Source organism: Leopardus geoffroyi, chromosome B2 (genome assembly GCF_018350155.1).
Source record: "Leopardus geoffroyi isolate Oge1 chromosome B2, O.geoffroyi_Oge1_pat1.0, whole genome shotgun sequence".
Lineage (NCBI taxonomy): Eukaryota > Metazoa > Chordata > Mammalia > Carnivora > Felidae > Leopardus > Leopardus geoffroyi.
In genome coordinates this window covers 150,495,583-150,512,276 of record NC_059332.1, presented here as the reverse complement: position 1 = coordinate 150,512,276, position 16,694 = coordinate 150,495,583, and the positions used below count along the sequence as shown (strand labels likewise).

The 16,694-nt window shown below is 46.4% G+C and overlaps 1 protein-coding gene across 20 annotated transcripts in view; it reads right to left on the bottom strand.

Annotated features, from left to right (window-relative positions):
* AFDN (afadin, adherens junction formation factor) overlaps positions 1-16,694 on the bottom strand; it is a 142,601-nt gene that overhangs the window by 74,278 nt on the left and 51,629 nt on the right. For 15 of the 20 annotated variants that reach the window (XM_045500286.1, XM_045500284.1, XM_045500283.1 and 12 more), the window contains exons 6-9: positions 15,694-15,851; positions 8,114-8,225; positions 6,666-6,833; positions 3,734-3,784 (exon numbers count right to left, since the gene is read on the bottom strand). In XM_045500286.1, the coding sequence (XP_045356242.1) occupies positions 3,734-3,784; positions 6,666-6,833; positions 8,114-8,225; positions 15,694-15,851 (489 nt within the window). The remainder of the gene's footprint in view (positions 1-3,733; positions 3,785-6,665; positions 6,834-8,113; positions 8,226-15,693; positions 15,852-16,694) is intronic. The other 5 variants (XM_045500294.1, XM_045500291.1, XM_045500304.1 and 2 more) reach the window with 1 other exon arrangement.

Genomic DNA, 16,694 nt, shown 5'->3' with positions numbered 1-16,694 from the left:
TATGGATCAAAGATTTCTTCAGATTTCAGAGTTGTGAACGTACAAGGAAACAGGCCTCACAGGATCAGTGAGTCCTGACCCGCCTCCAGGCCGTGGCCATCAACCTACACCAGGTCCTTAAAAGGCCGAGCGGAGCCTCCCTGACCTACTTCACTGACGTGCTACTACCCTGCAGCCTCACTTATGGGGCCACGAGTCACAATCTCTAGTCGCTGGGATCAGGAGGTAATCGCTTCCGAAATTAAACACTGGGAGCGCACGCGGGGTGTAGACTGCTCAAGTCTCTTAGCTGTGGTGTGGCCTGAGCTCCCTCAGACAAAAGACCCTGCGAGGGCACACGTCCTACGAGCACTGTTGTCAATTTCACAGTACACACAGAGTAACATTCCAATAACATTTCCCCCTTCTGGCGTATTTCAGAAACCTGTCAAATCTGGATGAAAATAACCTGTATTTGAGAGACACAACATCTCATGTGAATGAGAATTCATCATCTACCACGCTTCACAGCTGGAATATTATCATGTGCGGTGCCGCCTGGAGCATTTTTTTTTTTTTTTCCTTAAACAGTTATTTCAACTCCAAGTCCTGACCCAAAATGAGGCACTGGAACCATCCAGGGCTTCCCCTGGACGCAGGCAGTTCCCTTCCATACCCGCAGAGTCCAAGCCCCCTAGGAATGTGTGGGATTTTGCCGGCTTTAAACAGCACAGGCAGTCCCAGCACACAGTCCCGGTCAGGAAGTGGCGTGCGTCGTCCTCCTCAGCACCACGGATCGCTTCATCTTCCTGCCACTCTCCCTGGGGCACGAGTGTTTTATTTACTTGCCGCCCCATCTCCGAGCTCCTCGGCGGCTCTTTTTTAAATCTCTGTATCTTGGCATTTGGTACAGTGTCTGCTCCACAGTATACATTCAACAAAGATTAGGTTATTAACAGGAAACAATCAGTGACGGAAAATGAAGAAAATAATGCAATATGGTCACACAGAAATTACACCAATGCATTACAAAGTAAGCAAAAGCAGCAAATAAATGATGAAGAACAATGGTTTCCATACAAAGTTAAAAAATACCAATAACATGAAAAATACCAGTTTAGGGGGTGAAAGAAAAACTTGACATGAACATTCTTCTGCATTCTGAGTGCTTCTGAGGGGTACCTTGTGAGCTAAGACGTGGACAGGTTGTGCTTTGCTACATCAGCAGAGTTGCAAGTATAAAGCAACGGGGAAGTCCGGACCTCTTGCCCCTGCCCCCCATCTCACTGTGCTGGAGACCTCCCGACTGATGGATCAGAGGGAAGCTTCTTCCCCGGTTCCTCAGTTCTTACGACTTCACAGTAACGGAAAACACAGATACGGCCTCCAGGGGTGGATTCTGAGTGAGCCAAATGGCAGCGACCAAACTCACTGGATACAGTGGGGTTTGGCCGGAGCTGGGGAGTACGGGCAGGGGAGGCGGGTCATCTTCAAATGATGGACATCTTTCTTTTTGGAACATTTCACTCCTCTGTCCTTAGTAAAAGGACAGGGACCATTCTCATGGGTGTTAACGAACATGGAAACGTGGTACCTGAAACAAACCCTTGTATTTCCCCCCCTGCTCACTCAACAGTGCTCCACAGACCGTTCACTCCCGCCTGAGCACCTCTCTTCTGCACACAGGACAGACCTGCAGCGCCTTTAAAAGCACAGACGAGTCTAAGTAACTCTCCCTCCAACAGCACTGCTTCTAGCAGGTTGTTCTTTTACTGTCCTGACAGAGAGTCAAAAGTATATAAAATATTCATGTAGTTTGAAATTCAAAAGGCACAGAAAGTACACAATGAAAAGCAGCCTTCTTTTCCCGGCCTAATTGTCCACCCAGAAGCAAATCTTGAAAATCTGTTTTATGCACATACAATTAAGCAACTCAACACACATTTTTTTCTTTTTTCTGGACAAACATTAGAACACTCTTTAGGGTTGACAAATGAAATACATGCCATCTAGTCAAATGGGCAATCGCTGGGCCCCATTCACACAAACACTGGGGTTTTATCTAAAATTCAAGTCTCTGGATGTCCTGAATTCTATTGGTCAACTCTGCTACCCCTCAATTACCATTCACACTGTTCTGCATCTTGTTTCTCTGCTTTTGCCTTTTTTAATTTGAGATATAACCCAAAGTTTTCCTAGTACCCTAAACATTAAGAGAAAACAAGCCCTTACACACAGAAGACCATGTTTTAAAGAGCACTTTTGTTCTTACCCTATGACAATTCTACCCTTCCAGCTCTGCTTTTGCCTTTGCTCGTTTCCCAGGGTGAACTTCTGGAAGTTGGTTTCTGGTACGAAATATGGTCTGCCATACCACTTACAAAAGGGGGAGGGATGTGTTCATTTAAAGAAGGCTGAGCCACAGAGCGTTTCTCGTGTCCCAGGGGTGGTGAGAAACTGAACGTACGTTCACATCCCCACAACTTACACTTTGGTGAATCAATGCAATGGTTAAGAAACTATCAAATTTTTGAAGCTTACTGAAACAGAGCTGAGAGCGTATTTTCACTAACTCTATTTAGAAAAGCAAACAAATTAGCTCTTCTTAAATAAAAATGGAAAACTAGAAACACTCTGGTCAAACTTGAGGAGTATATACTTTTTTTTTTTTTATACACAGGTTAAAAAAAAAAAAAAGGAAATGTTTTCTCCTTCCTAGTGCTCCATAACTTTACAGTATGAAATTAACAAACACATGAAAACATTAAAGAATCCTTTTCAGGAATAAAAAAATACAAAACACACAGTAAAAACAGGTCTTAGACTCTATGCATGTACAAGTATGGAAACAGGTGATAAACATCACTTGGTTAAATGCTCTTTAAAAAGAACAAATGCGGAAGTTCCCAGTTCGGTTAATAACCAATGAAAATGTGTACAATCAGTTTGGAGGAAATGCAACAAACAGAAGATGCTAAGAGGTGGGTAAACTCTATACAGCATGGGAGAGCATTAGAATGTTACATTAACATGTAAAAAAATAACATTCAAAATATAAAAACAAAAAAAGAAATATTTCCATAAAACCAAAAACTACCTGTACTATGGAACGTCACAAAGACACACACAAATTTGAGAAATTCTAAGTAAGAAAGTACATCTTCGCTAACAAGAAACAGATTTCAACCAGGAGAACAGAGCTAATCCTGGAAACGTCCTATAACGTGGTCGTAACATAAGCTGAGGGTGGATTCTCTTCCCCTTCAGCCTCCCAAATGTTGTCAGACACACACCACCGACTGGGACAGCCCTCCCCGCCGGCATCACAGCCAGGGTGCGTGACAGCAGGGCACCTGCCGCTCGTCTGGGCCTCATTCTTACCCACCACCCTCGCTCTCTTCCCGCCCCTGTCCCCTCCTCCCCCAGCTTCTCCAGGCTTCCTAACCTGCCTGGGCAGAGGAGGGGAAGGATAGAAATACCATTCCCGCCCTTCTTCGGCCGCAATCTCTTAAGACTTAACCCGAATAAGGGAACCAGACGTTCCTATAAAAAACGCTTGTATTAAATGAAGCGAATGCTGCATACGGAGCACTTACTGATCCGGATAAGGTGACAGTACAGTCCATTCCTTAGCATCAAGTTATTCGTATCAATTCAAAAACTCATGCAGAAAACGTCTGGTCAGGTAACACTGTTCTGCCCAAGACGTCCATTAGCGCTCTAGTCCCAGCAGTAGTAGGAAGCATAGCATTACCTTCGTAAGTGTGATAGCTGTAGTAGGCAAAGTGACTCCTTCTCCCTGGGACTAGGCGCACATGCACGGGGCCCAGGTGAAGGCAGCACCGGCAGGACAGAGGCCATGCGGAGCACGTGAAGAGGGAAGGAGGAGAGAGACAGGAGAGGGTGAGCTGTAGGAGGACACCTTTCAAAGGGTGAAAAGCACATTTCTCCCGCAGTTTTCGGGGCTGTGAGGACAAGACAACAGCGCTCCAGGCAGCGTGTGTGTTAGAAACCAATGCACACTGTTAAGGAAACACCAAGACATCAGGTCACTGAGCAGAAGAGCAAAGGTTAGTTCATCACATAGAAGACGACCACCCAATGTGGCGGATTCCTTCTGTTAAAAGAACACGTTTAAATCCAAATCAAAGAATAAAAGGGCTTTTTACCACCCCTCCATCTCTGCAAAAGCCAGTGAGGACAGTATGAGCACACACCCACACCTCGGAAACACCGAGCCCGGGCCCCGCCTTGTGGATAGGTGCTTGGTGGGTAACACGTCTGGTGGAAACACAACACTGATCTGTTCAGGACAAACCCACATTTACCAGCATTATTTCCTCGTAAATGGAAACGAAATCTACCTCAGTCAGCGTGCTGACTGCTCAACTAGTAATAACGTGAACTTGCAGGGCCCCTGGGGGCTCAGCAGGTTGAGTGTCCGACTTCAGCTCAGGTCATGGATCTCACAGCTCATGAGTTCGAGCCCCGCGTCGGGCTCTGGGCTGGCAGCTCGGAGCCTGGAGCCTGCTTCAGATTCTGTGTCTCCCTCTATCTCTCTGTGCCCCTACCCACTCGCATTCTGTCTCTCTCTCAAAAATAAATGAACATCAAAAAATAAAAATAAAAAACAAACAAAAAACATGAACTTGCAAAAACAGCATGGCCCAGAAAACACAGCATGGCTTCGGCGAGGAAGGCCTCGGCCCGGCTCTCGTCTACCCGGGGGACCGACCGTGTGGCCGATGTGAATCACAGGCTCTTGTGGAACAAGGGCGAGGGAGGCGACCTGGTGGGCAGCCTGAGGCACTGGGGAAGGAGGTCAGACCACAGGGAGGCACCTGAGGGCGGGGACGGCTCTGGTACCTCGCCCTCCCTGGAGCAGAAGCTCCGTCAAGGTGGGTAAAGGCAGCAGGGCGCCAGCAAGGAGGGACACATGCGACCGAGAACCCCACGCACGCTGCGCCAACATCTAGAGAAAGGTTTCTCTGAAGGGTCTATTCTCGTCCCACACACATGCCTACAAAACTCCTTTGTGTTTAACAGGGTGACTACAAACATGAAATGAGCAGGGAAAACAGCAGTTCTCACTAGAATGTCAGTGGTCCAGGTCTCAGCTGTCTTGCTGTGGCTCTACCGCGGAGGCCCTGACCAGGGAGGGCCCGACACGTGGTAGCAATAAATACTTGTGAGACAGATGCACGGATGAATGCTCGCCCCGGCTCTGCTCCCCATGCAAACCCCCTTCCCACTGTCCTCTGAAAATTACCCCATGCCAGCTCTTTATCAGGTCCCTCCAGACAGACACTCCTGAATCCTCAAAAATTTAGGTTTGGAGAAAACCATTAGCTTCTAGCATGCAATGCAAACTTTCAAAAAGCAGACCCAATGATCCTAAGAAACTTCTAAGTTCCGACACATCGGCTGGCCCTCAGATGCCGTCACTGCCTCAGATGGCCACCGTGTGCACACGCCCTCTGGTTGCACAGCAACACCGGGCCAGGACTCCAAACCACAGCGACAAGTTTAAATGAACTTTTCGGTCAGAGAACCGAGGGACAAAGCAACACTAACACATTCCTCACAAACAGCTCACCGATTCTGATAATTCCTCAAACGTAACAAGTATAAAAACTACCACTTACAGCACACCGCCACCGAGCATAAGCTGCAGAGCATCGGCCCAAACCCCGCTTTCCCGCGTCCACAGAGCCTGCCTGTGCCACCGGCTGCGGGACCACGTCTCGTAAACACCAACGCTCGAGAACCCAAGAAGAGAAGGACAGAATTCCTGTCTGAGCAACTCCAGACGACCTACACAGCCACTTGGGTTTGCAGCTTCTTCTGTAATTACTAATTGAGCTTTATCGGAAAGCAGTCCTGGGCACGAGAGCGCAATCTCTGTTCTTCAAAGCATTTCAGAATACGGGGGACACTCCACCATTTTAAGCCAATGAATAAAAAAGGATATAGTTTGGCTGAACGATCAAGAGGTCATGTGTGTATTTATATACATCACATACACGCACATTTTACTCTACATCCAGATGTGTGTATGAAACACCTCTGTAAGGACGTTCATATATTTCTCTGCCTCTAAGGCTAATTTAGAACAGTTTTGGAGAAGAGCTCTAAAAAGAAACCGAGCACTGACATGAAAAGAAACCCAGTCTGTTAGGATTCGAAAACCTAATATCCTTCCTCTTCTAGATGGATTAGTGTTCTGTTCAACTTAAAGGTACTCTTTCTCACACTGTTCACACATTCAACAGGACACGTATCCCACGTGTACCTGCTTGTATTAAATTTGCCCAAAGAGTACGTTCCAGTTTGTCATTTTTAGGAGACTAAGTATTTTATAAGGCTATTTTGGGAAAAACATTTTCTAAAGAAGTGTATCATTTGTCCTTAAACACCTCATACTCACGGTTTTAAATTTTGTTTTTCAATATTCATTTTTATCCACGTGAACTTTATTTTTATGCGTAAACATACGTGTCCCATATAACCTCAAGGTTCTGGGTTGTTTTGTTATTTTTTTTTTAAATGTCATCTTATGAGAGTAACTTTTTAAAAAATAAATGGTCTGAAAAAGGTTTTCAGCCAACTGAAAGAGTACTTAAATACAATTCCTTACAAGTAAAACATTTAAAGCTGAAACGACATGCACCGATCATCCTTCTCACCTGGGCTGAGCTCCACCAGGTAGGGCAACTTCTCAGGCGGAAGTGCTGAGCCGTAGCCAGAACCCTCGGCTCTCTCTTTCCCTTTCACCAGCTTCCCGTCGACATGTTTCTTCGTTTTCTTCGGGACGTAGTCTGGCGGCCTCCTCTTCAACTGAAAGACTAAAACCCCTAGAACAGAATGTTGTAAATCATCAACCAGACTCAAGCAGGCGAGGATGGCTGAGTGACTGGTGGCCAACTCCCCTAAGATTTATCAGGAAAATATAACTTAATAACATCTTTCAAGGAATGATCGAGTAAAGGTTTACTCAATTTATACTTTTACTCAGTGGAGGAAATATTAGTCACTCGTATTCTGAAAAACTCTGGTAGCCATGTGCAAAGATTATTTTTTTAATTTTCAATGTTATTTTTGACAGAGCGTGCAAGCAAGTGAGCACGATGAGCAGGGGAGGGGCAGAGAGAGAGGGAGACACAGAGTCCGAAGCAGGCTTCAGGCTCCGAGCTGTCTGCACAGAGCCCGACGTGGGGCTCGAACCCACAAACCAGGAGATCATGACCTGAGTTGCAGTCAACACTTAACCAACTGAGCCACCCAGGCGCCCCTACAAGGATTATTTTAAATCAATGACTACCCAAGCATATTACATGCTTGAAAAATACCAGAGCATCAGTTTAAGAATAAATAAATGCTTATATTGGTAACTAACCCTATGATCAGTTTACACACACACACACACACACACACACACCACCACACATACACAAATACATACACACAAAAATGTTTTTAGTTGATCTGATTTTTATTTAATTCAACTGAATTAACTCAGAATTCAAAGCAATCTGACTTTATAATACAGTTCAATTTTAAACAGTCTAGAGAAAGCACTAAGCACAAGTGTACTTTTTAAACTACCAACGTACATTCAAGCACTGATAGGATGAATTGGCAATAAATCTTTATGTCTTTACTACACAAAGGTCCTCCACTGAACGACAGTTAGCTTATCACGTGAAACTGAGAGCAAAATGAGACTTTATCAAAACATAGCTTTCAACCTTCCTGCTCTGAAACAATCAGCAGAAACTGAACAGTGAAAAGTCTGGTTTATTATCTGAAATGACCGAATTACTGACAATCTTTGGGGCTGCAGGTTACAGTCCCCCCTGTAATCAATCCGCCCAGCTGGTCAGCACAGACAGGACTCTGGCTCCTCCTACCACAGCGTGACAGCCCGCTCTGGGCCCACACCCCCGCTGCACGTGGGCTGAGTGTGGCCCTCAGGACAAGGGACCAGAGGAGCCATTCAGCAGGTCTAGGGAGGAGGGCATAGACAGCCACGCCCGCTCTCCTGCACCCCTGACAGTGTCACACAGCTGACACCTCAGGCAGAGGTTTAATGTAGCGTATGAACGATTCTGTAACAAATAAAATTACCCTTTACCTCGGTCAGTTGGCCACTCCCTGAAGATCTGTAAAGGACACTCGTCATCATCCAGGATCGTTTCTTTAGCACCATTTTCATCCGAATGCTGGGCTCCAGGAGGCAGCATAACCTGGAAGGAACAAATAATTGACTGTGACCACACCAGGATTCAGAAAAAAGAACTTCCTGTAAATACAAGTCACAACAGAATTAAACGGACCAAACCCTACCACCAATCCTCCAACCACCAATCCTCCAACCACCAATCCTCCAACCACCAATCCTCCAACCACCAATCCTCCAACCACCAACAAAGGTGGAGGAGCACTGCGGGGAAGCGGCTTCCAACACGGCTCAGCCTGCTGGCTGTGCCGCGTCTACTCACTTGCCTCTCTGGCCCCCCAAAAAACTAGTTGAGTAATCGTTTTGTTTTGTTTTTTTTAAAACAAACTCTTATGGAAGGACTGCACGTACTGGCCAAATCGTGAGCAATTTCCTCAGGAAAGATCACTCTACTGTAGCTCAATCTCCCGGGTCCCTAACCCACTTGCGCACTATCTGGTCATCATCTTTACAAAACAGTTTCATCTAAGGTGGGATCTCTCAGGATAGCCGTCACATAACAACAAAACAGAGTAGCTCTTTCTTGTAGATAATAGCTTTATGATTAAATTTAATCAGATCATTTAGATATACTACAGGGTTATTCACGCAACAGATGTTTTTAAGTGTCTGGTTTAAAATGCTGCATTCACGACGCTCTTAAAATTCATCATGCCATAATACTTTTTACTCTATGTTTTCATGGTAGTCAAACAGTTCTCTGAATAACTTGGGAAAGCCCCAATAATCCAGAGCAAAAATGAAGGGGGCGGAGGCCCAGGGGCCTCACGCACCTGCTGGATCGGCCCACCCTTCATTCAATTTGAAATACTAACACGTCACGACACGACTACAGAAAGTAAAATATGAGAAGCCAAGCCAGTGGCATCGGAACATTTTTTTCCACGTCCAGTACCGCAACAGAGTTCTGTTCACAGGCCCTGCCACCCAGATACAGCCTCACACTCACACACCAGATGGATGAGACTCTTGTGCAGAAGCCTACAACATCTCCACACTGCTTCAGATTACCTTAAAAAGACAAGTGCATTACAACACCCCCTCTTGCTGAAGTAATTAATCTTTCCTCGTACTGCTTTGTACTGAATTTGGTATCTTGGGCTTAGAACACACAGTCCAGGACCTGACCTTCACTCCTCTTTTGCGTCCCGATCTCTGTCACACACCCTGGTAGATCCGGGCACGTAGAACTACTCAGAGCTCTCAGAGTAGGCCATGAATTCCATACTTCCGCGATTTCTTGGGCCTGGAGGCCGGTGACCCACTGGCCACGTCTAGCTCAACTACAGCTCCTCCAGGAGGCCTTCCCTGATCGCTCTCACTTCAACACTCCATGTTTCTTGTCTCATTCTTGGCTTCTCTGTAAGTTCCTTTAAAGACAGCTGTTGTTTTTGTAACCTAACAGAGTATCCAACAAGAGGAACTTAAATATTTGTTGAACAATTAAACAGCTAGAACAACGATGAGTACGGAAGAGCTACATATCACGAAGCTAGCAAGATGGCAAGCCAAGAAAGAAAACAGGATAAAAACGCTAATCACCTCCGTACTGCCTACGAAGCAGAATTTGCAAGGATGTGATAGAACAGAAAACCCAAAGCAGGAGACCCTCAAAAGAGATTCAAGTGACCTCAAAGAGGCTCGACACTACAAGCCCAAAGGAGGCTTTTACAACCTCATGACCCTGATTAAGGTGCCCTTACACTTCTGAAGTTCATCCGTAAAAGTACAGCCAAAATGAAGGAAAGGGAAAAGATGATAACATTCATTACCACGTATTATATCGAATGCACCTTTACGCGGAACTGAATATATTTAATGGTCCACGGTCCCCTGGCAGATACTTAAGCAATCCCAAGTACGGAGCACAAGGTCAGGCCCCGGTAACCGAGCTCCTGCCCCGGGTGACCACCGAGTAGCAGGGGCAGGACTCTTACACTACCGATTTACGGACTTTATTCTGACCAGGAACACCGTTTATAGCCGCTGCTGACCCCAAGTATAAGGAGCGCGTATCCAAATCCATCCTTATCCGTGGGCCCAATTAGGTGCTTCCCGTGGGTACAGCAGTTCTCACCACGCGCTCCTCAACGGAAGGCAAGGGTCTCCAGGGCCCAGCACTACCGCAGCGTCTCCTCTACTTCAGACTTCACTGCCAGGAGAAAATGCACCAGAATGTCCTGGATCTTCAGGATTTTCCCTCCAGAGGGAACACACAATTACCTTGGTTCCCTGCTCTCCCGACCTGACCCGAGGCACGCCCCCTCCTCAAAGTATGGTGGAATTTCAGGTCATGATACAGTTTCTCTATCTATGAACGCTAATAGCCAGAAATCCAGTATAAAATATACTTTTGCACGTCTGGAAGCACGGTTTCTCCTTCGAATTCACCAATCCTAGTTCTTACTCTTCCCTAGTAAGACCACCTATCTTCGTAACAGCAAACACACGTGCAATGCCTATCTTCCTCACCCCACGGAGACACGAGCTTTGAGGTGTTTCGTCCCCATTCCCAATCATGCAGGATCACTGTGAAAAAGTGAAAAACAGAAAAGCCCAAGGAAGAAACGAACCCCACTGTGAGAGAACTATTTTTACGACCACACTTTTGGCAATGATCTTCACCCATCTACCTCACGTGACAGGCTCCCATCGGCATCACACGTGGTATTTCAAAGTCTTCCATTCCCTGCCCTTCCCCTCACGTCGGCGGGTAGTGACCTGGAGCGTACCCTTCCCACGCATCCACCTTGCTGTATGGTCATGGATGCACACACAGGGGTTCACGTTGCTTCATTTTATTTTATGGTAATTGTTTTTCCAAATAAAGGGTGTTTTATAAGACGGGCTTAATTCATCATGTTTCACAGCCACAGGTATTCAATGGTATGGATGGGCATCCCTTTAGTGATGGGTGCGGAGTTTGCTTCTTACTACCTGCTGTAACACACGGGAATGAGAACAAGTCCTCACAGAAACACACTCGGGAATTCACTAGCCCCTTGTTTTAGATAGACCGTAACACTTATCACCTTATTTATAAACACCATTCTCAATCTCAAACGCTACATCCACTCTGAAGTGGGTGCTCTGTAGGATGACTGCACGGACGCCCTCCAGACCCTCCTTCGCCACCACTGCTGGGATGACCTCCTGTGCCGGACTCTATTCTGGGAGCCTGGCTGGATCTTTCCCTTTCTTGGCCCACTCCGCCCATCTTGCTGGAGAATACGCTGCGGTACCTTTTTGAGAAAGGCTGAATGGGTGGCAAATTTGGCCTTACGGGTTTTGAAAGGTCTTCGTTCCATGTACCTACCATTTCACAATCTGGACTGGAAACCACTTCACTCTGAATTAGAAAGCTGCATGTATTCCAGACTCCGTGACCACTGGAAATGACTGGCAGCAATCTTGCCCCCCAATCCTTTATACGCGACTTGAATCCTTCTCCTTGGAACCCTTGTTTTCTTTCCTCTAGTTTTCTACAATTTCAAAATAATATGCCCTGGTTTGGATCTTTCTCAGTAACTGTACCATCATTCAGTGGGCCTTTTCAAACCAGCAACCCAAACCCTCCTGTTCTGGGAGATATTCTAGTACATTTCTTTGGTAACTTCTCTCTCTCCCCATGTCCTCTTGCTTTCTCTATCTGACCCTCCTTTAGGTAAGTGTTAGGCATTCTACTGCAGATCTAACTTTCTGATCTTTTCGTTTTGTTCTACACTTGGCATGTTTCCTTACCTTTATCTTTCACCCCTTTCACTGATACTTTTCTCCTATCCCTTATTTGCTTACATTTATAAACTTCTAAGGTCTGAGTGTCCCTTCTTACAGGACTTATTTGGTCTTATTCCACACATACACGGTCTTCCTTGTTGTCCGAGTCTCTCGGTTTTTGAACACTTCCGTCTGCTTTCTGTCTTATCTCATCTGTGTTCTTTTGCCTGTTTGGGTTGGTCCTTCGTCTCAAAGGTGTTTCAGTGTCTGTCGAACCTTGGCCGTCCGTTCACGTTCAACAGTGAGTCACGAGAGAGCTCAAGGTGAGGGCCGTACGTACGTATGTATGTATGTATGCACGAGGACTCCTGCCAGGAGGCCCGAGTGAGGTTACTGGACCAGCGCTTCCACAGGTCAGTTTGCATACACATCCTTCTCACGTGGCCAGACAGTGCCTTCTGGGAGAAGTCCTTAAATCTTCTGGCCGTCAGCATCCTGGGCAGAGGCTTCCGCTCCACCCTCCCACTTTCAGTCAAGACCCTTGCTGTGCCCTGTGTGCCCGTTACCCCCAAACACAAGGCCTCCTCCCCATCAGGTCGACCACAGCCTTCACACGGAGACAAGAGACAGCAGTTGGAATGGGAAGGAAATCTGGTGGAGTCCACTGCTTCTGGAAACTTTCAACCCAATATGATTTAGCTCCGCTTTCAATGTGGACTCGGGAAGGGCTAAAGCAACTCATTCCTGGGTCCGTGTGGGCTCGTGACATGGGCACTAGCAAGCTCCTCCCTGGCGGGTTCTCTCCGTAGGCTTTCTGCGGCCCAATGAGCAGGACACCTGTCACCTGCTTCTTCAGAAATTCACTCACAACCCTATCTTCCGCCATCTCTCCTCTCATTCTCTTCGTTCTTGAGCACTTACACAGGTTTTTATTTCTTTGTTGTCATTTTAATGGGAAAAAAAAAAACCTGTTCTCTCATCTATTTTCAGCTGACAATTCAACTATAGTTATCAAACTACAAATCTACCAAACAGTTTTTCCAACTGAATATAACTTCTTAGCTTTTCCACAAAATTAAAAGGCATAAAACTCAACAAACTCTTTTACTTAATTCAATCTAGCTAATAAAAGAGGTCTTAGACCTCTACTCTGAGCACTACAAAATACTACTGGGAGCACAGAGATCACACACACAGAGGTGCACTCTGTCCACAGCCTGGAAGACTGGAGACTGAGGACAGGGTGTCCCCTGACTTATCTAGAGTCCATGCAAATCCAGTCACAACTCCAGCGGGTTCTGTGCAGAAATGGACAAGCTGATTCTGAAATTTATTCAGAAACATAAATAATACAGAATAACTGAAGCAATTTTTAAAAGCAAAAACAGGGGACCCTGGGTGGCTCGGTCTGTTAAATATCCAGCTTTGGCTCAGGTCATGATCTGACAGCTCATGGGTTCAAGCCCTGCGTCGGGCTCCGTGCTGACAGCCGGGAGCCTGGAGCTTGCTTCAGATTCTGTGTCTCCCTCTCTCTCTCTGCCCCTCCCCACTCACACACATGTGCACTGTCTCTCAAAAATAAATATTAGAAAAAATAAATAAAAGCAAAAACAAAATTGGGACTTATTTACCTGATTTTAAGACTTATTATCAATCTAGTTATCGATACAGTGTGGTGTTCACAAAAAGATAAAATACAGATTAACAGACTCCAGAAATAGAACCACACACACATATGGCCAATTGATTTTCAGCAAAGACGTTAAAGCACTCAACGGGGAAAAAAAGAAAGTCCTTTTAACAAATGGTGCTGGGTCAACCAATTGTCTGCACCGGAAAAAATGAACACCTGCCCTGATCTCACACCAACATATAGACGCTAACTTGAAATGGAACAGAGACCAAAACGTAAAAACTAAAGTACAAAACTTCAGAAGGAAACTGTTTGCAACCTCAAAAGAGGTAAATTCTTACAGAGAACACAAAAATAATAGAAGGCTTAAAAAAAAAAAATGTATTCTCTAAAGGGCATCATTAAAAAAATGAAAAGGCAAACCAAGCCACAGACTGGGGAAAAAATATTCACAACACACGTATCCTACAAAGGACTTAACACAGAACTATCAAGAGGGAAATTAAAACCGTTTGCCACATGGACATCCCATTATTCGCTATCAGAAAGGCTGATTCTTTTTTTGTTTCTCAAAAGTATTTACTTTTGAGAGACAGAGCGTGAGCGGGGCAGGGGCAGAGAGAGAGGGAGACACAGAATCCGAAGCAGGCTCCGGGCTTCAGCCTCCGAGCCATCAGCACAGAGCCTGACACGGGGCCCGAACCCACGAACCGCGAGATCACGGCCCGAGCCGAAGTCGGATGCCCGACCGACAGAGCCCCCCGGGCGCCCCAGAATGGCCGATTCTTAAAATAATTGACAGCATCAAACACAAATGGGGAAGTAAAGCAACCACAACGTGATTTAACTGCTTTGGAAAACAGTTTCAAAGTTTCCTAAAAAGTTACACATACACCTGCCACCCAGCATTTACCTAAGAAAACAGGTCTGTGAGGACACCTGCACACACATGCTCAGAGCAGCCTGACCGTAACCGCCCAAAACCCAACACCGGGAACAACCCGAATGTCCGTCAGCAGGTAAGCGGGTCAAAGCACCGCAAACCATCCATATAACGAAATACTACTCAGCAACCGGAAGGAAGCCAGTGTAGACACGCCCAAGCACGCCGACCCCGAGCTCCCGGTGCCCAGTGGAGGAAAGCAGGCAGGAAGACCGCTTGCTACACGACACCGTTTATGTGCGGTTCTAGTACACGAAACTAAGCGACAGAGAGCACTATCCGGGCTGGAGACGGGGTAAGGGACTTTCGAAGGCGAAGGGGTGTTCCTGGGGTGGGGGGTCGGTACTGGGGACACCGCAGACTTTAAATGCGCACGGTTACTGCCTCTACTTACTTACTCCCCAGTCATCTTGTGCGGCGGGGGCACTATGGCAAGTAATACATCACGGTTTCGTAATCACCTGCTAAGATGGGGAAAGGAAGGGATTTATTTCTTCTAAAAAGCCACTGCCAGGAGGAGATTTTGCCAGAGAAATCCCGGTAATGAAGAAGTCAGCATTTCCTCGTGACTGACTCAAGGGTTAAGAACTTTCCAAGTAGTCTGCCTCAGGAGAGAAAACCTGCTTGATCTCACTTAGTGTCAGCCACTCGGCTGTGAGGAAAAGCATCTCATGGTCTCTGAGTACCAGGGCGAGAGATGCAGGCTTTATCTCCAAGACGGTCCGGCTACTAAACACACCGACCAAACGCTCGTTAGAGCAGCAAACTGGAGTCCACTTAAGAGTGGGACTGTCACGAGGTATCTCAGTGAAAACCTTAAGACGACATCATGAAAAAACCTATGTACACAAAATAAGAACTAAAGATATGTCACCTATGTACACAAAATAAGAACTAAAGATATGTGTATATAAAAGCGTGGACAGTGGTTACCCTTTGGTATTAGAACTATGGGTGATCTTATTGTCTTCACCTTTTTACACTTTTTCTTATGATAAGAACATGTATTACTTCTGTAACAGAAGGGGGATTTAACACAGGGTTTCCACGTATTACATTTTAAATGATACAGTGCGAAGAAAACCAGCCTACACTGAACTTCACTCAAAGGCTATCTTGCCACTTGAACGAGAAGTGCCGGCATGTGTAGCACTGGTAAGTTCTGGCTGGGTAGTCACTTACCCGGGCGATGCAGTAATCTTTAGGGTTCTCCTTCTCCAGACCGTATTTCTCTAGAGCCTCGGCCACAGCAAAGTCAGCAGGATCCGTGGTGGACAGCAGGATTGTCTTGTAGGGAATGTTCGGTTTTAAGCTATCTGCATAAATTCTCAGTGTTCCACCTGAAAAAAAACATTCAGACATCTTTGAGACTCCTTTATTTTATCCCAGTAACCGAGACAGCGAACGTTTATGATCACTTTAAAAAAGGGCATCTAAGTTCCGGTTGTAATGAATGCGACGATGAAATCTGTGTTCCTAATTCCATACTCCTTTCTTGTTAGACAACACACGTGAACAGTCACCTGCTGATCCAGTAGCACCGTATGCTGACTAGTCCTGTGCGACAGGACGGATCCTGTTCCCTCTTCAAGCCCAAGTAGTTCTCATAACGATGAACCCACGTTCACCATGGTTCAAAGATGAGAAAAGGAAGAAACTCCACGGTGTTCCGACAGTGCTGCCTGTCAACGACTTAGCACACGCGAACTCACACAGAGGCCCGTGTTCCGATGCTGAGGACGCAGCCATGAACAGTCCAGGGTCCTGGCCTTCAAACAGCTTCTACTCTAGGTGTGGGGTGCAGGGGGTGGGGGGAAAGAGCAACAAGAAAACCTAAGATGGCGGCACGCGTTGTGAAAAACACAAGCATGGTGGTAAGAAAGACCGTAACCAAGAGCTTCCTAAGCTCGTGGGACTGTTAAGCCTTCTCGAAGATGGACACCGGCCATGAGCCCTGGATGGCCAGCGGCGGCGGCCTCGCGGCCACCTGAGGAGCTCTCTGGGCAGGGGGCGAGCAGGTGCTAAGGCCTTCAGCTGGCACAGGTCCGGAAGGCTCACTGGCCAGAGATGCACCCGAGGGAAGGCAGGGAAAATGCAGTCAGGCTGACCGAGGCCAGACCACGTGGGACTTCGCAAACCATGATCGCGAGGGCCTGTGTTTTACTCTAGCTGAAGTGGGAGCC